Raw genomic sequence first — 22899 nt, 5'->3', positions numbered from 1 at the left:
CGGGGGCAGCTGTCCCCTTTCCTTTGCCTCATTAAAGGTCCTCATCAGTAGCGGGGCGAGCAAGTCCACATATTTCCTATAAGATTCAACTGGAAATCCATCCGGTCCCGGAGCCTTCCCTGCCTGCATGCTCCTAATTCCTTTCACTACTTCCTATATTTCGATCTGTGCTCCCAGTCCCACCCTCTCCTGCTCCTCCACCTTAGGAAATTCCAGCTGGTCCAGAAAGCCCATCTTTCTCTCCCTCCCATCCGGGGGTTGAGCTTCGTATAATCTTTTATAAAATGCATTGAACACTCCATTCACTCTCTCCGCTCCCCACTCCATCTCTCCTTCCTCATCCCTCACTCCCCTTATTTCCCTCGCTGCTCCCCTTTTCCTCAATTGGTGGGCCAGTAACCTGCTCGCCTTCTCCCCATATTCGTACTGTACACCCTGTGCCTTCCTCCACTGTGCCTCTGCAGTACCCGTTGTCAGCAAGTCAAATTCTACGTGTAGCCTTTGCCTCTCCCTGTACAGTCCCCCCCTCCGGTGCCTCCGCATATTGCCTGTCCACCCTCAGAAGTTCTTGCAGCAACCGCTCCCGTTCCCTACTCTCCTGCTTTCCTTTATGTGCCCTTATTGATATCAGCTCCCCTCTAACCACTGCCTTCAGCGCCTCCCAGACCACTCCCACCTGGACCTCCCCATTATCATTGAGTTCCAAGTACTTTTCAATGCACCCCCTCACCCTTAGACACACCCCCTCATCTGCCATTAGTCCCATGTCCATTCTCCAGGGTGGACGCCCTTCTGTTTCCTCCCCTATCTCCAAGTCCACCCAGTGTGGAGTGTGATCCGAAATGGCTATAGCCGTATACTCCGTTCCCCTCACCTTCGGGATCAACGTCCTTCCCAAAACGAAAAAGTCTATTCGCGAATAGACTTTGTGGACATAGGAGAAAAACGAAAACTCCTTACTCCTAGGTCTGCTAAATCTCCACGGGTCTACTCCTCCCATCTGCTCCATAAAATCTTTAAGCACCTTGGCTGCTGCCGGCCTCCTTCCAGTCCTGGACCTCGACCTGTCCAGCCCTGGTTCCAACACCGTATTGAAATCTCCCCCCATTACCAACTTTCCCACCTCTAGGTCCGGGATGCGTCCTAGCATACACCTCATAAAATTGGCATCATCCCAGTTCGGGGCGTATACGTTTACCAAAACCACCGTCTCCCCCTGTAATTTGCCACTCACCATCACGTATCTGCCCCCGCTATCCGCCACTCTAGTCTTTGCCTCAAACATTACCCGCTTCCCCACTAATATAGCCACCCCCCTGTTTTTCGCATCTAGCCCCGAATGAAACACCTGCCCCACCCATCCTTTGCGTAGTCTAACCTGGTCTATCAGTTTCAAGTGCGTCTCCTGTAACATAACCACGTCTGTCTTAAGTTGTGCGAGTAGCCTTGCCCTTTTTATCGGCCCGTTCAGCCCTCTCACATTCCACGTGATCAACCGGGTTGGGGGGCTTTTTACCCCCCCCCCCCCCCTTGTCGATTAGCCATCCCCTTTTTCCAGCTCCTCCCACGGTTCCCACGCAGCTGTGTCTCCCCCAGGCGGTGCCCCCCCGCCCACCCCACCCCATACCAGCTCCCCCCTCTCCCCAGCAGCAGCAACCCAATAATTCCCCCCCCCCCCCCGCTAGATCCCCCACTAGCGTAGTTACACCCCCCATGTTGCTCCCAGAAGTCAGCAAACTCTGGCCGACCTCGGCTTCCCCCCGTGACCTCGGCTCGCACCGTGCGACGCTTCCTGCTTCCCTATTCCCGCCATGATTATCATAGCGCGGGAACCAAGCCCGCGCTTCCCCCTTGGCCCCGCCCCCAATGGCCAACGCCCCATCTCCACCTCCTTTCCTCCCCCCACCACCACCTGTGGAAGAGAGAAAAGTTACCACATCGCAGGATTAATAACATAAAACTCCTCTTTCCCCCCCTTTTTACCCCCCTCTTCGCCCCCCATACTCGCCCCACCACTTTGTTTCAAACGTTCTTTTTAATAACCTGATCATTCCAATTTTTCTTCCACGATAAAAGTCCACGCCTCATCCGCCGTCTCAAAGTAGTGGTGCCTCCCTTGGTCTGTGACCCACAGTCTTGCCGGTTGCAGCATCCCGAATTTTATCATCTTTTTGTGAAGCACCGCCTTGGCCCGATTAAAGCTCGCCCTCCTTCTCGCCACCTCCGCACTCCAGTCTTGGTATACGCGGATCACCGCGTTCTCCCACTTACTGCTCCGAGTTTTCTTCGCCCATCTAAAGACCATCTCTCTATCCTTAAAACGGAGGAATCTCACCACTATGGCTCTAGGAATTTCTCCTGCTCTCGGTCCTCGCGCCATCACTCGGTATGCTCCCTCCACCTCCAGCGGGCCCGCCGGGGCCTCCGCTCCCATTAACGAGTGCAGCATCGTGCTCACATATGCCCCGACGTCCGCTCCCTCCGCACCTTCAGGAAGACCAAGAATCCTTAAGTTATTCCTCCTCGCGTTGTTCTCCTGCACCTCCAGTCTTTCCACACATCGTTTATGGTGTGCCTCGTGTATCTCCGTCTTCACCACCAGGCCCTGTATGTCGTCCTCATTCTCGGCAGCCTTTGCCTTCACGACCCGAAGCTCCCGCTCCTGGGTCCTTTGCTCATCCTTTAGCCGTTCGATCGCCTGTAATATCGGGGCCAACAGCTCTTTCTTCATTTCCTTTTTGAGTTCTTCCACACAGCATTTCAAGAACTCTTGTTGTTCAGGGCCCCATGTTAAACTGCCACCTTCCGACGCCATCTTGGTTTTTGCTTGCCTTCCTTGCCGCTGCTCTAAGGGATCCACTGCAATCCGGCCACTTTCCCCTCCTTTTTCCATCCGTATCCAGGGGGAATTCCCTTCTGGTTTTCCGCACAGCGTTTTTAGCCGTTAACATTGCCGTTGGGGCTCCTATTAAGAGCCCAAAAGTCCGTTCCACCGGGAGCTGCCGAAACGTGCGACGTAGCTGGTCGTCGCCGCACCCGGAAGTCCATTAAAAATATTTTTAACCTATGAGAAGGTTAGAATTGTTTTCCTCCCATATAATTTAAATCCTAAATATTAAAATTACATGGATTTTCTTGTGGGACGTGGATGGTCATTTCATATTAGGTTAGAAAATAAATGATTGTGCCTCTTTGATAGCATGTATTTGACATGTTAACAGAGATAGACATTGCTGTATGGAATGTAAATACAACTTCAGAGGTATTATTTATATACAAGTGCATTTTTATTGCAAAGAAAGTAGTTACATTTTCATTCAACAGAGACATTGTTTTGACATGAAAATGGTTACTTGAAGTTAATGAGCTTGATTTTAACCTTTGTGTGGAACTGGAAACTATTATTTCAATTTCATAGCTTTGCCCAAATATGGAAGATATCTTCTGATTTCCTATGTCCCAGTTTTGAACTTCATTGCAAGCAAGAGGCTTTTCTCTGACGGTGTGCTTTCAATTCTTCAAAATTGATCAAGGTAGCATGGAAGTTTTATGGATAAAGCACTGCATTTAATTCATGTTACAGTCACTGATCCAGCTTTAGTGTTAGTAAAATAATTAGTTGTGCCTTCTGTTATTTTTGTACTATTGAACATGTTATTTCAAAGCTCTGCCAACTGAAATCTACCAATTTCCTACTTGATTGTTTATGGTTGGGGTGGCACGGCGGTGCAGTGGTTAGCACTGCTGCCTCATGGCGCTGAGGACCCAGGTTTGATCCTGGCCCCAGGTCACTGTCCGTGTGGAGTTTGCACATTCTTCCTGTGTCTGCGTGGGTCTCCCCCACAACCTAAAGATGTGCAGGGTAGGTGGATTAGCCACGCTAAATTTCCCATTAATTGGAAAACCAATAATTGGGTACTTTAAATTTCAAATAAAATTGTTTATGGTCTTGACCTGTCTTCAACTATCTCGATCCAAGAGAACACTAAAAGGATCCCTGTCAATTAAGTGTGGCAATTATATTAATGATGATTTCTGTTTAATCCCTGGGCTGTACGCTCACTATATGATGTTGGGATAGCTTTTAGTCTTCACCGCTTGGATAGTAGTCTGGTGGAGTGGATATTTTTGCTTGTTGTAGAATCTGTCCGATTTTCATTCTGTTGAAATTTCCTTTTTGGAAAATTTAAAACTATACTCTGATTCATAAGAAGAAAGGGATTCCTTCTGAAAGTCAACTTTGCCGCTCAACAAAATATCTGGAACAAACCTAATTTAAAAAGTGATACCTATAGTCGCCATGTGCCTTTCATTCACTGAACTTTCAGTTTTGTCTTGAACCTTTTAGAGCTGCTGGCACACATTATTTCCTACCCTATGGCAAGCTTCCAGTGTTACTCCAAATATGAGCTGGTAGATTCCAATGAATAAGCACATAGGACAGACCTTGAGAAATTGCTCAAGGTCCTTAAAAGGCACTCACTGATTTGTTGTCGCTTTTAACACTCATGTCAGAGTATTTTCTTCTCTCGTTCTTCAGGCAGCAAGGCAAACTTTACTTGAAACATTTGTGCTATTTGCATGACTTTCTCCTGTAAACCCATGTTTACGTTTTGCATTGATCACAAGCATTCATAATTTGCTGTGGAAAATGTGAAATGTTGTAAATAATTTTATCAATGCATAAACTTCCAACAAGGTCACTCTACTTAGATTTAGTGAATGTTGGACAGGTGGAAGGAGTATCAGTGGGAGAGCATTTTTGTGGTAGTGGTCATAATTCAGTAAGATTTAACTGTGGTGTGGGAAAGGATGAAGAGAAACTCTGAGTAAAAGGTTCTAAATTGGAACGGTCAATTTAACCAAGTTGAGAAGCAATTTGGTAAAAGTAGAGTGCCAACAACTCTTTGAATGTAAACCTATGCCAGAGCATTGGGTAGCATTCAAGAAGGAGATTCAAGGATTCCAGGTAAACATTTCCCACAAAAGAAAAAAAGATAAATAGCCAAATCCAGAGCCCCCCGATGACTAGCTGCATAGGCAAAAAAACATGCAGAAACTATATGGAGTGAAAATGTTTTAAAATATTTTTTGGGAGTTTTGACGTTTCATATCATACAATGCACAACAAGACAAATCAAAACATGTATCCACAAGAATTTACAGCAACTATAGTTTTAACTATTTTACATACAATGTATCCCCTCAATACGTGGAGTGACAAAATCAAAACATGTCGCTACAAGAATTTATAGCAACTGTAGTTTTAGCTACTTTACCTAGGATGTATCCTCTCGCTACGTGGACCTTGTCATTCAGGGTGTCTTGTTTACGGTCATAAGGTAATCGAGCAGAATACAAACAAAAGTAATTTATAAAGAAAATGCTGCTTTTATTTCCTTCCTCTCTCTCTCTTCTCCCCCCCACAAAAAAAAATCCTGGTCTTTCCCCCTCCTTTTCTCTTCCTTATTTCGTGGCCTGTCTTGGGTCCCATCCCTGCATGTCCCTCCCTCACTGGACACTACAAACAGGTCCTGGAACAAGTTAGTGAATGGCTTCCATGTTTTGTGGAAGCCTTCCTCTGATCCTCTGGCAGATATTTTCTCCAGCGTGAGAAATTCTGCCAAGGTGGACAATCAGCCTGCAGCCTTGGGTGATGCCGCTGATTGCTGGCCAAGCAGGAGTCTCCGGCGGGCGATCAGGGAGGCAAAGGCTGGGGTGTCCGCCCCTTTCATTATGAAGAGCTCTGACTGACCACCGGGTCCTTTTATTGGGCCCATAGAGGAACAATTTCTCTGAGATTTTCTAAGAGCAGAAGGATGGAAACCTTCACAAGGAAACAGGAAGGCTACAAATGAAAATTGCCATAGCGTTGCTTTTAAGATCGGAACGGTAATAGCTGTCCTCTGAGGCAAATTTTAACCAGGTTTATTACAACTCTTCAAGTTACTTACCCGTCCTCACTGGGAACTGTGACGCTGTTCGTTTACTGTTACTGAGTTTCAAAAGCTGGAACACCCTCCCTGCCAGCACTGACAGATACTTCCAAAATATGGACCACAGCGATTCAAAACGTAAACTCATCATCACCTTTTCGCAGGCAATTAGGCTTGGCAGCAAATGCTGCCCATGCCAGTGACATTCACATCCCATGTACAAATAAATAATAAAAATGGATGTAAAGAGCAGTAGACTTTGGCTGATTGTTTGCACTTTGCTTTGGCACTCAACAGACCTAAGCACTGACTCAAATTTGGATACGCTTTCATGGATGGTAGCAGCCCTTTGTTCCCTGACCTAAATAATTGTGTTCTCTGTGTGGCCCTACACACTGTTTGCTGATAGGTTTCCCAGCATAGTTGGAATTATTGACAAAACATTCAATTTTATCTTCACCTGATGTCCAATGGTTATGGTAGGTCACCATTGGAAAGCTTTCAAGAGCATGAGATCTTGTCAGTACTTTTCCATTCCTCCTTCATCAAGAGATACTGAAGTGAACACTGTCTGCCCCTCTTGCTACTCTGGCTGGGAACGGCCAACTTAGCAAAACCTTATCTTGGTTTGCATGGCCTATATCAGAATACGTTATCTATTTGTTCAGCATTGCTTATGAAAATTAAACAATGAAGATACAACTATTGATCAGGAAGATTATGTGGCGTAATTTGGCTATTTATCTGTCGTACAAATGTTAGACCAAGTTCTTAACTTCTTTCACCACATTACTGGTACATTTTATTTTAATGCACATAGTGCTGGAATTGCAGGCAAAATAAGCAATTTAGTTAGAAGATTTTGCTATTTAAGCCTAATATTTTAAATTAAGCTTTTGACACATTTAACAAGATGTGTATGCTTAGTCTTTGATGAACAAACAAACGTAATACAGTACTGTAATTATTTAAGTGTTATAGAATCTGCAGAATAAAATGTTTTTCTTCATTGTATTTATTTTTCAGGATTGCCTTTCAGTCAGAACCCTGGATCCTCTGGTCAATATCTCTAGTCTCATCATGAGAAAATGTTTTCCTAAAAATCGCCTTCCCATTCCAACCATTAAAAGCGTCTACCACTTCCAGTTGCGAGTAATCCCAACAAGTGGTCCTGTTGCACAATTCTATAATTTAGCTCCTGAAGGTAGGTTTTCAAAACTTTCAACGCCCTTCTCCAATCCAAAAAATTAAAGTGAATAAACCGTATATTAATTAATTAATGCAAATGTATATGCAAGGTGCACAGTTGCATTCCTTCCACTTAGATAGTTAAGATGTGCATTTGTTTCATTCTGGACAAAAGGTGAGTATTGATTCATTAATGTCTTATGAGGCTGAGGACCTGGGTTCAAATCCCAGCCCTGGGTCACTGTCCATGTGGAGTTTGCACATTCTCCCCACGTCTGCATGGGTTTCACCCCCACAACCCAAAGATGTGCAGGTTAGGTGGATTGGCCATGCTAAAATGCCCCATAATTAGAAAAAAAAATAATTGGGTATTCTAAATTTATTTTAAAAAAATGTATGTCTTATGAGCATGTTGTATGATCATGATTACTGACCCTATAATTATAATATAGAGTCAGCAATGGAGGAGAGGATGTGTTCCCTCTGCATGTGCCAGCTCCTTGAATAACTGATCCAATTACTCCCACTTACCTGCTCTTTCCCCATAGCCTAGCAAAGTATTCCCCTTCAAGTATTTATCCAATTTCCTTTTGAAAACTATTCTGAATCCGCTTTCATCAGCCTTTCCAGCAATGTGTAACAGATCGCTAAGTTCTGTTTTCTCATGTTGTCTCTGCTTCTTTTCTCATTTGCCTTAAATCTATGCCCACTGGTTATTGGGGTGGCACGGTGGCACAGTGGTTAGCATTGCTGCCTCCCACTCCAGGGACCCGGGTTCAATTGCAGCCTCGACTGACTGTGTGGAGTTTGCACTTTCTTCCTGTGTCTGCGTGGGTTTCCTCCGGGTGCTCCGATTTCCTCCCACAGTCCAAAGATGTGCAGGTTAGGTAGATTGGCCATGCTAAATTGCCCCTTCATGTCCAAAAAGGTTAGGGTTACGGGGATAGGGTGGAGGCATGGGCTTAAGCAGGGTGCTCTTCCCAAGGGCTGGTGCAGACACAATGGGCCAAATGGCCTCCTGCACTGAAGAGATTCTATGATTTAGCTTTGTGACAAAATCATATTCTGGGACAGAGGTCAAATCGAGCAGGTTAACAACTAGAATAATTAATTTGAGGGAAAATAACATCAATGATTACCCCTTTATTGCTTTATTATATTTTGATTATTTTTATCAATGTGTTTGTTCATATGTTATATTTACTGGTAGCTCAGTGGTTCCAAATAGCTTCACTATGCTAACTACTGTGCCATTTTCTTTTCTTGGGATGTGAGAGATTGACAAGACTATATTTACTTGATATCCACACGTTCCTGAAAAGAAAGAAAAGCTTTCAATTATAATGCACTTTACAGAACCACAGCCAATGAAGCTCTTAGTTGCGATGTAAGAAAGACGTAAAATTGAACTTTGTCTTTGAACTATTTCTTGACAACATGATGACTTTTAAGGTCACTTTAGGCGGTGTTAAGGGTCAACCGGGCTATTAAGGAAATGGTGTCATATGCAAGCTAGACTGGGTATGTCTCCAATAAATATCTTTTTCTCAAATATACTAACAGACGAGAAGTAATATGCCATCAATTATTCACATACTGTTCCCCTCAAAATGTAGTTCTTTTCTAACATTCTTGGAATTTGGATCAAGATTTTCCAAAGTAAATTTTTAATGGTTTTAGTGACTGCCATTTCTCTGTTCTGTATTAATATGCAATCGCCATGGGCATAAATGATATACACATAAGAGTCTCTCCACCCTGGTTGAAAAAGTTTAGGATTCACAAAAGAACTAGGATGATATTGTAAACATCATTTGTTTGCGCAGTTTTGTTGATAAAATTTAATCCTTTTTTCCTGTTGAATTGCTCCGAAATGTGTGTAGCAATTTAATGTCATAGTTAACAACCTAATAGTAAAGTAGGTTTATTTTCTGCGTTATCCTGAGTAACAGCAGAAGTAATGTTTTTGCAGGGAGCATTGTGAAATAAAATTGTCTCACAAGTTCGAAAAGTATCAGTTTGAAACCCTACTGTGAAATTGTTTAAATATATTGAAAACTAAAAGGAGCATGTTCCTTGATTTAAAAAGTAGAATATAAAGCAGAAGAAGTAATACAGTTGGACCAATTGAACGATCATTCTAATGATGGCTATAGTTATTTTCTGAAATTAGCAATGTTAGGAAGCTCAAACGGTTATGAAAATTATGTTAATTGTGGTGAACAAACTAACTAGCAGTACCTACTTTATCACCTTTTGAGTATTAAAAGGTTATGAAAAACCAATATTGGGTGGCACAGTGGTTAGCACCCGGGTTCGACCCCGGCCCCAGGTCACTGTCCGTGTGGAGTGCCTCCCTGTGACTGCGTGGGTCTTGCCCCCACAACCCAAATATGTGCAGGGTGGGTGGATTGGCCACGCTAAATTGCCCCTTAATTGGAAAAATATTTTTTTAAATATGAACAACCAATGTGCTTAATTGAAAGATTTTAACAAACCTCTATTGTTGTTTCGAGTTTGAGAATTCTTTTAATCTTTTGTTTCAGTTGATGATGTTGTAGATGAAAGTGATGACACGGATGACAATGAAGTAGAAACGGACAATGAAAATGAAGATGAAGAAAAAGATGAAAACAAGAAGGTGCTGGACTCACTTTGTTTACAAATTACATATTTACAAATTGTACAGGTTTTCAGATTGACACCAAGAATCCATGTCTGTGTGGATCTCATCCCCATAACCCAAAGATGTGCAGGGTAGGTGGATCGGCCACGCTAAGTTGCCCCTTAACTGAAAAAAAGAATTGGATACTCTAAATTCTTTTTAAAAAAAAAAAAAAAGATTGACACCAAGAATAAAATATTTTACCCATAAGACGCATTAAATTTGGGGAACAAAATAAGCAGTGAAAGAAATTTGGGGTTGCGACCTTTTGGATATGCACAATTCATCAGAACAGTACACTGTTGGGAATGCAGGTACTTTAACATAGGAAAACAGGAAGAAGGAGGTGAAAGAGAATTAACAGATGGAATTAATATATTTTATTGTGATTAATAGAAAGCCTTTAGATAATTAGTGAGACAGTGAAAAGTCAAAAGAGCATCTGCAGAATTCATATCATAACCTTTCCTGTGGTATGAGCTTGATTTTCTAATTTTTATGGATATTGCTTCCACACAAGATATCTTTATCTTTCCTAAGTGCCACATATCTTGCAATTTGTACCATATTCACTTCCACCATCTAGGGTCAATGATGTCTCTGATTCCTGTAATGTAATTAACAGTTACCACCCATCTCTCTCGTTTCACCATTATTTAGAAAGCTTCTTTCCTTGATGTATATGTAGCTAATGTGGCTTTTGCTTCCTTAATTTTAGTCCTCCTCCGCACCCAATCTGATTGACTAGTCATAATGCCTGAATATTGTGATGCTCCTATGATGCTGCAATCTTGGCACTTCCGCCAGCCTCCCTGTCCTTCACTCACTCACACATTTAGATTAAACGACAGCCAATCACCATTTCTGTGATCCCTGAAAGCCTCTTCATAGAATTTACAGTACAAAGGAGACCATTCGGCCCATCGAGGCTGCACCGGCTCTTGGAAAGAGGACCCTACTTAACCCCACGTCTCCACCCTATTCCAGTAACCCGACCTAACCTTTTGGACACTTAAGGGACAATTTAGCATGGCGAATCCACCTAACTTGCACATCTTTGGACTGTGGGAGGAAACCGGAGGATCTGGAGGAAACCTACGCAGACATGGGGAGAAAGTGCAAACAGTCACCCGAGGCCGGAATTGAACCTGGGACCCTGGAGCCGTGAAGCAGCAGTGCTAACCACCGTGCCACCCCCTTGATGCTTGCTCAATTTAGTACTCTGGTGCCAGCTTTCCTTATCACAAAAATAATCTTGAGTTATTGACTAATTTAACGCCATTCCCTTTGTATCCTTCAACTGACTCGTTTTTAACAATCTAACTTTACAGGATGAAAATAAAGGAAAATTATGTCCAAAAATATTACTTCACAACTCCTCTATTTCCTTAATCTACTCCTACATATCTATTCCCTGGTTTGCCCCGCCAGCCTTTCTTCTTTTAGACAGCAACAGAACTAATATTGTTGCACATTCTGACTACTATTTTGTGCACATTCCTTTATCATCAACCACTCTCCTAAGCATTATCCCTCTCACTGTTATTGTCACATTGAGTTTCCTGTCCTGTTCACTGATATTTTGATCTCATCTGTGGCCATAGATGCACTGTGCCCTGAGGTTATACATTTCGTTGTTGGCCAGATTGGCACAATTTTTCATGTCTCTCTTCGTTGGATTTATAATTTTCTACCTTTTTCCCCCCATTTTAACCCATTCATTATCTGAACTGTTGGTGTTGCCATAGCCTTCCCTTCTGGTGGTGTCCCCCTTTTGTGAAACTTCTAGACCTGCTTCTGATATCCGGCTCTCAATCCTACAGGAAATATTACTTCACAGTATGAATTTGTCATTTGAACACTTTTCTCTAGCACTTTAATTAACAGACATCTATTCTGGGAATATCTAGTTCAGTATTTCTCATTTTCGACAACTAAATATTTCACAATGCACACAAGTCATTACATGCATATCCTTTCCATTTCTTGTGTGGCCATTCGGGACTGGAATGGGTTTACTGGATTAAAAGCCTTTAAGTGAATTGTTATGGAAAAGCAAAAAAAACCTTAATATATCCCAATTTATTATTTCTACAATTCTTGATAACGTTTTGTCCTTCATGAAATGAAAAGAGTGTATTTTTTGGTGTTAATTGACAATGTAAGGAATGATTTGGTGCATCTGATCTAGGCATTTCTGAAATAAGTTATTTACTTGCATTCTTTAGGAACATTTCTTTTTTGTGGATTATTCTAATTAATTGCCCCAAGCACCGCTTGTAAAATTTGAAAGGTTGCAGTGTACAAGTGATGAAGCATCTCGTTTTAACTACTCAGTACATACTGACAAAAAAGCATTTAAATTTAATCCAAACTTTTTTGTCCTTTTTGAAATTCATTGTGGATACAATGTATAATCCTCTGTTGCCATGACGCACCGTCTTTCTTGGTGAGTTTTTAAATCCACGTTTAGTTTCTGATGGATCCCAAAGATGGTGCAGTCACTGAGCTCCAGTCATGTTCAGATCCCAATGGCTGGGGGGACCTTGTGTTCTGACACTTGGGGCACATAACCTGATGAATTGCTGCCCAGATCATGGTAGCTTGCCCTGTAGTCCTCAATGTATCTCACTGTTGTCACTCTGCCCCAAATAGCTAACTAGCCACGGGCAAGATTCACTAACATCTGGTCTGCTGCCAACATCCTGTTTTTGCGTAATGTTGGCTGAAAAAGGAATCTTGCATACCAATGTGTCCAGTTTTATAGGTAAGGAGGAACGTCCTTACTGCAGAGGTGGCTGATCTGTGTCTGCACAGAGGTGGTTTTCACCAAGTCAGCAATGATGAACACAGTGAAGCAGATGGTGCTGGGTTGATGCTGCCCAGCAGTTCCCAGGATTTGCACCAGGATCCGAATCCAGGTTGCTCTCCGATCCCACCCCTGCCATCACCACTTTAGTAATACAATAATGTCATCAGGCATCGCCGAGAGTTTGCGAAAAATTGCATGACTTAGTAAGCAGAATGTACACTAAACTGCTTGGGAGGAAAATGGAATTAAATGGAAAATCAACACTGTTTGATGACAACATTTTCAATGTTGTTGGAGCTCTGATAATGAGAAATAAAACTTTTTTAAATTAAAATTTTCATCCTTGCAGTCTAAGTTCTAGATATTATTTAAGCTTAAATTCTGCCGGGTTCATTTGAGATTTTAACCATTTGGGTAACAGGAGACCGTTTGACGAAGTAACTGAGGGAATATTTAAGATTTGTAGATAGCTACAAAAGACAGGGTGGGTCTTGACTAGTGTACTACAGCTCTTGCTTTCCAGTGCCGCCTTGGGCACAGGTTGATCTCTTTTCTCTCCGTATCTTCTGCTTCCCTCTGGTCACTTGCTGCACAATATGCTCAGTGAAAGTGTGATCATTGATGTTATTCCAGCCTAATTGGCCTAAATGAAGCAAGGCTAATTCTTAATTGGCTTAAGGAGCATGTTCAACTGGCCCACTAACGTGCCAATTATTTGTGGGACCATTCCTCTCGTTTAAAGTTTATTTCTGTTACTTCTTGCTAAGATAAAAGAATGCTTTGCTATCTTCCTTGTCCATATGTTCAGGATGGGGGAAATGTGCTGTCATGACCTAGTGATTGCTATGTTGAGCCTCATCATCTCAAAACCTCATTTAATTGTTATTAGATAAGGCCCCTATCAGTGGCTCTATGTTTTCGACAAATTATTTTAAGGTTGCTGTTACTTCTCTCTGGTTACTTGGGATAAGTTACTTTATTTTAAAAAGATAGTGGTAAAGTTGCTTATAACCTTAAAACTAAAAAAAAGTTTTCAAAGTACGAATATAAAATATATATACAATATAAGTGAGAATAGTTTTCACGTCTACTTGACATAAAACATTATGTCTAGGGACATGGATTCAATGGATGTCTAATTGATCTGTAGGACTTAATTAAAACAGGCACTTATCAATGTGTTTTTGCTGAGACAACTGCTTGGTTATAGTGTTTTTTTTATATCCATCCGTGCTTGGTATAAATCAATTAAACTTACAGGGTAGTTTAAACTTAAAGTTACAAAGTCTATATAAAATACATATCAATGCTTAAAAGTGATTGGCCTCCTAAATATAATACAACATATCCAATTAACAGAATTTAAAAGAACTATAATTACAAAACTCAATTCTAAACTTACAGAATCAAAGATGGTTACATAATCGGAAATAAAGTGATCTCCCTTAAACATCACAAGTTAACTGCACTAATTTAATACACAAGGCTTAATGTTTTAATACTTGTTTCTATTTGCACATTAGGACTTTGAATTTAGAGAACAAAATGATCATTTTAATTGCAAGGGAGTTGGATAGTTCCGTACCAGTAATTGTTCAACCATTATGTCTACATCACTGCCTTAAGCCATATGTTCTTTCTCCCTTGTCAAGTTTGTGTGATGCCAAGACCAAGTCAAGTGATGAGCTTGTATCTCAGATAAAACCATATTGGGTTGACATCCTTTGGTTGAATATAATCTAATAATTAAATTTCAATTTCCCTACAGCAAAATGATGATATTGAAACTGATATTAACAAGTTGAAGCCAGTTCACGAATTGGGACGGCCAATAGAAGAATTGGAAGTATACAAACAGTTTTTCCCAGAACTCTCAGAAGACTTCCAGGTAAAAATAAGCAATCTGCTTTGTGCAGTTCAATATTAAGCATTTCAAATCTGCAGAGTATTGCAGATTTTAGCCTTTATGTTTCCTGTCCCTTTGGAGTTGTCAAAGGCAAGTTCTGCACCAAACGAGGTGGCAGAGACATGAAAAATGAACAGGGATGATGGCAGCACTAGAATGTTTGAGTAGGCACACACATTTGTGTAACTAGTTTGTGATGGCATAAAACCGTAAGCTGCTTTAATATCCATTGTATGAGGTCTGGACCAATGCTGCTGACCCTTGAAATCTGCATCTCACTCAGATGGCTATAAACTGACAGTAAAATTGCCAGAAATATCTGAAAACAACTCTCCGAATGATCCATTTAACATATCTGTGAAGTTGTTTTTAGTACACAAGGGCAGTTTTACATTTTCAGCTAGTGTGAGACCCACATTTCAAGACCATGGGCCAGTAGTGCTTGACTCGGGTATATAAAAAAAACAAGTTGGATTGATGTCAGTGAAGTGCTTGTATTACTGGTTCCTGACACATTTCTCATTCAATTGGTAGCAGCCTCCGTGCAAACCAGATTTACTACCAGATCTGGCTACCAGTGTTTGATGAATCTGGCTAATTTACATTGGAGTTCCTATCTGCTGAATGAGATCTGTGGATCAGGACTGGCAGTGCAGTACAAAGCCCTCACCAAAATAGAACAGCTAAAAATTGACATCAGTTGGCTAGTTAATCCCAATTATCTCCAAATCCATGGGCAGATCTAAAATCTCAGCCCCTGATGATAACCCAGTTGTCATGCCACAGAACTAGTCTCGTTTGTAGCTAACTGTTGCAATTCATTACAGCATTGGCACCTAGCTGACAAGGTAGAAAGTTGCCTAGATGTGTCCTGTTCGCAAAAGGCTGGAAAATCCCAGTTATTACCAGAATGATGGAGGAGTCATCTATTATCCTATCAAATGGCACTTATTCACCGACAACCTGCTCACTGACGATTAATTTGGTTTCACTGAAACTGTGGTTCAAACATGGATTATAAGACTTGACTTGTGAAACTAAAATGAGAAACCATGATGTGCTAAACAAGAGCAATAAAGCAATATATTTCAGTCAAGATTTCCAAGAAGGTCTGGCTACAGGAAACTTCTTGTGAGATGTGAGATAAACTAATTAAGTGAAAATAACTCACTATTTATGTCTGGTTTAAAATAATATTGTACTGGATTATGACTGTTTTAAGACACACAAAATGTATAAATTGGGTCTTGCAGTCATCTTGACATTGAGTGTAATTGCACAATGCTTTGGTCCACAAGTTTTTGGGACAGCGTGAAGAGGTGGTTGACAAATGGAGTAATAGCAGGTTCAGATTTCGCCTAGTGGCTTCCGGGTGCGGCGATGACCAGCTGAGTCGCACGTTTCGGCAGCTCCCGGTGGAACGGACCTTTGGGCTCTTAATAGGAGCCCCATCGGCAATTTTAACGGCAAATAACACTGTGCTGTAATCCAGAAGGGAATCCCCCCTGGACACGGATGGAAAAAAGAGAGGAAAGTAGCCGGATTGCGGTGGATCCTCTAGAGCAGCGGCCAGGAAGGCAGGCACAAAGCAAGATGGCGTCGGAAGGAGGCAGTTTAATATGGGGCCCTGACCAACAAGAGTTCCTGCAGCGTTGCGTAGATGAACTCAAAAAGGAGATGAAGAAGGAGCTGTTGGCCCCGATATTACAAGCGATTGAGGGGCTAAAGGAGGAGCAAAAGACCCAGGAACAGGAGCTTCGGGTCGTGAAGGCAAAGGCTGCTGAGAATGAGGACGACATACAGGGCCTGGTGGTGAAAACGGAGATCCACGAGGCACAACACAAAAGATGTGTGGAAAGGCTGGAGGTGCTGGAGAATAATGCGAGGAGGAAGAACCTAAGGATTCTTGGTCTTCCAGAAGGGGCGGACGTCGGGGCATATGTGAGCACGATGCTGCACTCGTTAATGGGATCGGAGGCCCCGACGGGTCCGCTAGAGGTGGAGGGAGCCTATCGGGTTATGGCGCGAAGACCGAGGGCTGGAGAAATTCCTCGAGCAATAGTGGTGAGATTTCTCCGATATAAGGACAGAGAGATGGTCCTCAGATGGGCAAAGAAAACTCTGAGCAGTAGGTGGGAGAATGCGGTGATCCGCGTATATCAAGATTGGAGTGCGGAGGTGGCGAGAAGGAGGGCAAGCTTTTATCGGGCCAAGGCGGTGTTGCATAAAAGGAAGGTCAAATTCGGAATGCTGCAACCGGCAAGACTGTGGGTCACACATCTAGGGAAACACCACTACTTCGAAACGGCAGACGAGGCGTGGACATTTATTGTCGATGAGAAGCTGGAGTGAGCGGGCCAGAAAAAGAACGTTTGGGACAAAAGTGGGGGGGGGGGTGGATTTGTGGGATGAAGGGGGGAAAAGGGGGAAGAGAGGACTTCCCAAGTTGTTAAACCTGCGACCCTGTAACTTCTCTCTCTTCCCCATGTCGTGGGGGAGGGGGTGAGGGAGGATGAGGAGCTGAGGGCGCCGGCCATTGGGGGCGGGGCCAAAAGGGAAGCGCGGGCTTTGTTCCCGCGCTATGGTAATCATGGCGGGAACAGGGAAGCAGGAAGGAGGGGGCCTCGCACAGTGTGAGCCAAGGTCACGGGGGGAAGCCGAGGTCGGCCAGAGTTTGCTGACTTCTGGGAGCAACATGGGGGGTGCAATTACGCTAGCTTGGGATCTAGCGGGGGGGGGGTTTAACTGGGTTGCTGCTGCTGGGGAGAAGGGGGAGCTGGTATGGGAGGGGGGGGTCGGGGCGGGGGGGCGCCGCCTGGGGGGGATACAGCTACGTGGGAACCGGGTGAGGAGCTGGATTGAAAAAGGAAATGGCTAGTCGTCAAGGGGGGGGGCGGGGGTAGGTAAAGAGCCCCCCAACCCGGTTGATCACGTGGAATGTGAGAGGGCTGAATGGGCCGATTAAGAGGGCACGGGTACTCTCACACCTAAAGAAACTTAAGGCAGATGTGGTTATGCTTCAGGAGACGCATCTGAAGCTGATAGACCAGGTTAGACTTCGCAAAGGATGGGTGGGGCAGGTGTTTCATTCGGGGCTAGATGCAAAAAACAGGGGGGTGGCCATACTAGTGGGGAAGCGGGTAATGTTTGAGGCAAAGACTATAGTGGCGGATAGTGGGGGCAGATACGTGATGGTGAGTGGCAAACTGCAAGGGGAGGCGGTGGTATTAGTGAACGTGTATGCCCCGAACTGGGATGATGCCAATTTTATGAGGCGTATGTTAGGACGAATCCCGGTCCTAGAAGTGGGCAAGTTGGTAATGGGTGGAGACTTTAATACGGTGCTGGACCCAGGGCTGGACAGATCGAGGTCCAGGACCGGAAGGAGGCCGGCTGCAGCTAGGGTGCTTAAGGATTTTATGGAGCAGATGGGAGGAGTAGATCCCTGGAGATTTAGTAGACCTAGGAGTAAGGAGTTTTTGTTTTTCTCCTATGTACACAAAGTATTTTCATGAATAGATTTTTTTTGTTTTGGGAAGGGCACTCGGGGACGGAGTACACGGCTATAGCCATCTCGGATCATGCTCCACACTGGGTGGACCTGGAGATAGGGGAAGAAAAACAACAGCTTCCACCCTGGAGAATGGACATGGGATTATTGGCAGATGAGGGGGTGTGTTTAAGGGTGAGGGGGTGTATTGAAAGGTACTTGGAACTTAATGATAATGGGGAGGTACAGGTGGGAGTGGTCTGGGAGGCACTGAAGGCAGTGGTTAGAGGGGAGCTGATATCTATTAGGGCACATAAAGGAAAGCAGGAGGGTAGGGAAAGGGAGCGGTTGTTGAAAGAACTTCTGAGGGTGGACAGACAATACGCGGAGGCACCGGAGGAGGGACTGTACAGGGAAAGGCAAAGGCTACATGTAGAATTTGACTTGTTGACTACGGGTAATGCAGAGGCACAATGGAGGAAGGCACAGGGTGTACAGTACGAATATGGGGAGAAGGCAAGTAGGTTGTTGGCCCACCAACTGAGGAAAAGGGGAGCAGCGAGGGAGATAGGGGGGGTGAGATATGAGGAGGGGGAGATGGAGCAGGGAGCAGAGAGAGTGAATGGAGTGTTCAAGGCATTTTAGGAAAGATTATATGAAGCGCAGCCCCCGGACGGGAAGGAGAGAATGATGTGCTTTCTGGATCAGCTGGAATTTCCTAAGGTGGAGGAGCAGGAGAGCGTGGGGCTGGGAGCACAGATTGAGACGGAGGAAGTAGTGAAAGGGATTGGGAGCATGCAGGCGGGGAAGGCCCCGGGACCAGACGGATTCCCAGTTGAATTCTATAGGAAATATATGGACTTGCTGGCCCCACTACTGATGAGAACCTTTAATGAGGCGAGGGAAAGGGGGCAGCTGCCCCCAACTATGTCAGAGGCAACGATATCGCTCCTCCTAAAGAAGGAAAAAGACCCACTGCAATGCGGGTCATACAGGCCCATTTCCCTCCTGAATGTGGATGCTAAGATTCTGGCCAAGGTAATGGCGATGAGGATAGAGGATTGTGTCCCGGGGGTGGTCCATGAGGACCAAACTGGGTTTGTGAAGGGGAGACAGCTAAATACAAATATACGGAGGCTGCTAGGGGTAATGATGATGCCCCCACCAGAGGGGGAAGCGGAGATAGTGGTGGCAATGGATGCCGAGAAAGCATTTGATAGAGTGGAGTGGGATTATTTGTGGGAGGTGTTGAGGAGATTTGGCTTTGGGGACGGGTATATCAGGTGGGTACAGTTGCTGTATAGGGCCCCGATGGCGAGCGTGGTCACGAATGGACGGGGGTCTGACTATTTTCGGCTCCATAGAGGGACGAGGCAGGGATGTCCTCTGTCCCCGTTATTGTTTGCATTGGCGATTGAACCCCTGGCCATAGCACTGAGGGGTTCCAGGAAGTGGAGGGGAGTACTTAGGGGGGAAGAAGAACACCGGGTATCTCTGTATGCGGATGATTTGTTGCTATATGTGGCGGACCCGGCGGAGGGGATGCCAGAGATAATGCGGATACTTGGGGAGTTTGGGGATTTTTCAGGGTATAAACTGAACATGGGGAAAAGTGAGTTATTTGTGGTGCACCCGGGGGAGCAGAGCAGAGAGATAGAGGATTTACCGTTGAGGAAGGTAACAAGGGACTTCCGGTACCTGGGGATCCAGATAGCCAAGAATTGGGGTACATTACATAGGCTTAATTTAACACGGTTGGTGGAACAGATGGAGGAGGATTTCAAGAGATGGGACATGGTGTCCCTGTCATTGGCAGGTAGGGTGCAGGCGGTTAAAATGGTGGTCCTCCCGAGATTCCTTTTTGTGTTCCAGTGCCTCCCGGTGGTGATCACGAAGGCTTTTTTCAAAAGAATTGAGAAGAGCATTATGAGTTTTGTGTGGGCTGGGAAGACCCCGAGAGTGGGGCGGGGATTCTTGCAGCGTAGTAGGGACAGGGGGGGGCTGGCACAACCGAGCCTAAGTGAGTACTACTGGGCCGCCAATGTTTCAATGGTGTGTAAGTGGATGGGAGAAGGGGAGGGAGCGGCGTGGAAGAGATTGGAGAGGGCGTCCTGCAGGGGGACTAGCCTGCAAGCAATGGTGACGGCGCCGTTGCCGTTCTCACCAAATAAATACACCACAAGCCTGGTGGTGGTGGCTACATTGAAAATTTGGGGGCAGTGGAGACGGCATAGGGGAGGGAGGGGAGCTTCGGTGCGGTCCCCGATAAGAAACAATCATAGGTTTGTTCCGGGGAGAATGGATGGGGGATTTGGAGCATGGCAAAGAGCTGGGGTAGTACAACTAAGAAATCTATTTGTAGATGGGACGTTTGCAAGTCTGGGAGCGCTGACAGAGAAATATGGGTTGCCCCAAGGGAATGCATTTCGGTATATGCAATTGAGGGCTTTTGCGAGGCAACAGGTGAGGGAATTCCTGCAGCTCCCGACGCAGGAAGTGCAGGATAGAGTGATCTCAGAGACATGGGTGGGGGACGGTAAGGTGGCGGACATGTACAGGGAGATGAGGGACGAGGGGGAGATCATGGTAGATGAGCTGAAAGGGAAATGGGAATAAGAACTGGGGGAGGAGATTGAGGAGGGGCTGTGGGCTGATGCCCTACGTAGGGTAAACTCATCGTCCTCGTGTGCCAGGCTAAGCCTGATACAATTTAAGGTACTACACAGGGCGCATATGACTGGAGCACGGCTTAGTAAATTTTTTGGGGTAGATGATAGGTGTGCAAGATGCTCGAGAGGCCCAGCGAATCACACCCACATGTTCTGGTCATGCCCGGCACTACAGGGGTTCTGGGTGGGGGTGGCAAAGGTGCTTTCGAAGGTGGTGGGGGTCCGGGTCGAACCAAGCTGGGGGTTGGCTATATTTGGGGTTGCAGAAGAGCCGGGAGTGCAGGAGGCGAGAGAGGCTGACGTGTTGGCCTTTGCGTCCCTTGTAGCCCGGCGCGGGATATTGTTAATGTGGAAGGAAGCCAAACCCCCGGGTGTGGAGACCTGGATAAACGATATGGCAGGGTTTATAAAGTTAGAACGGATTAAGTTCGTGTTAAGGGGGTTCGGCTCGACTTCCGGGTGCGGCGATGACCAGCTGAGTCGCACGTTTCGGCAGCTCCCTGTGAAACGGACTTTTGGGCTCTTGATAGGAGCCCCAACGGCAATTTTAACGGCTGAAAACACCGTGCGGTAAACCAGAAGGGTGTTCCCCCTGGACACGGATGGAAAAAGGAGAGGAAAGTGGCCGGATTGCAGCGGATCCTTTGGAACAACGGCAAGGAAGGCAAGCAGAAACCAAGATGGCGTCGGAAGGTGGCAGTTTCATATGGGGCCCTGAACAACAAGAGTTTTTGAAACGCTGCGTGGAGGAGATAAAAAAGGAAATGAAGAAAGAGTTGTTGGCCCCGATATTACAGGCGATTGAAGGGCTGAAAGAGGAACAAAAGACCCAGGAGCAGGAGCTTCGGGTCGTGAAGGCGAAAGCAGCAGAGAATGAAAACGACATACAGGGCCTGGTGGTGAAGTCGGAGATACAGGAGGCACACCAGAAACGATCTGTGGAGAGGTTGGAGGCACTGGAAAATAACGCAAGGAGGAACAACTTGAGGATTCTTGGCCTTCCTGAAGGTGTGGAGGGGGCGGACGTCGGGGCATATGTGAGCACGATGCTGCACTCGTTAATGGGAGTGGAGGCCCCGACGGGTCCGTTGGAGGTGGAGGGAGCATACCGAGTTATGGTGCGAGGACCGAGAGCAGGAGAAGCTCCCAGAGCCATAGTGGTGAGATTTCTCCGTTTTAAGGATAGAGAAATGGTCCTTAGATGGGCGAAGAAAACTCGGTGTAGTAAATGGGAGAACGCGGTGATCCGCGTCTATCAAGATTGGAGTGCGGAGGTGGCGAGAAGGAGGGCGAGCTTTAATCGGGCCAAAGCGGTACTTCACAAAAAAAAGATAAAGTTTGGAATGCTGCAACCGGCAAGACTGTGGGTCACATATCAAGGGAGGCACCACTACTTTGAGACGGCGGATGAAGCGTGGACTTTTATTGTAGAAGAAAAATTGGAATGATTGGACTACGAAAATGAACGTTTGGACAAAGTGGGGGGACGAGTGGGGGGGGGGGGGCGAAGAGGGATTGTATGATTAATCCTGCGGTATGGTAACTTTTCTTTCTCCCACAGGTGGTGATGGGGGGAGGTGGGGAGGGAGAGGAGATGGGGCGTTGGCCATGGGAGGCGGGGCCGAGGGAGAGGCGCGGGCTTGGTTCCCGCGCTATGATAATTATGGCGGGAATAGAGAAGCAGGAAGGAGGGGGCACTGCACGGGGCGAGCCGTGATCACGGGGGGAAGCCGAGGTCAGCCAGAGTTTGCTGACTTCTGGGAGCAACATGGGGGGAGTAATTACGCTAGCGGGGGGTCTAGCGGGGGGGGGGGGAGGGGGGAATTACTGGGTTGCTGCTGCTGGGGAAAGGGGGGAGTGGGTGCGGGAAAGGATGGGCGGGGGGGCACCGTCTGGGAGAAATACAGCCGCGTGGGAACTGGGCGAGAAGCTGGAAAAAGATGATGGCTAACCGGCAAGGGGGGGGGGGGGGAAGCCCCCCAACTCGGCTGATCACGTGGAACGTGAGGGGGCTTAACGGGCCGATAAAGAGGGCACGAGTACTCGCACACCTTAAGAAACTTAAAGCAGATGTGGTCATGTTACAGGAAACGCACCTGAAACTGATAGATCAGGTTAGGTTGCGCAAAGGATGGGTAGGGCAGGTGTTCCATTCGGGGCTGGATGCGAAAAACAGGGGGGTGGCTATATTAGTGGGGAAGCGGGTAATGTTCGAGGCAAAGACTATAGTGGC

At 45.5% G+C, this 22899-nt stretch overlaps 1 protein-coding gene across 10 annotated transcripts in view; it reads left to right on the top strand.

Annotated features, from left to right (window-relative positions):
* The window catches only part of agtpbp1 (ATP/GTP binding carboxypeptidase 1), a 462243-nt gene that overhangs the window by 216435 nt on the left and 222909 nt on the right, over nt 1-22899 (top strand). For all 10 annotated transcript variants that reach the window (XM_072516701.1, XM_072516698.1, XM_072516700.1 and 7 more), the window contains 3 exons: nt 6963-7140; nt 9671-9765; nt 14370-14489. In XM_072516701.1, coding sequence (XP_072372802.1) covers nt 6963-7140; nt 9671-9765; nt 14370-14489 — 393 coding nt within the window. The remainder of the gene's footprint in view (nt 1-6962; nt 7141-9670; nt 9766-14369; nt 14490-22899) is intronic.

Source organism: Scyliorhinus torazame, chromosome 9 (assembly GCF_047496885.1).
Source record: "Scyliorhinus torazame isolate Kashiwa2021f chromosome 9, sScyTor2.1, whole genome shotgun sequence".
NCBI lineage: Eukaryota > Metazoa > Chordata > Chondrichthyes > Carcharhiniformes > Scyliorhinidae > Scyliorhinus > Scyliorhinus torazame.
This window is presented reverse-complemented; position numbering and strand designations above follow the sequence as displayed.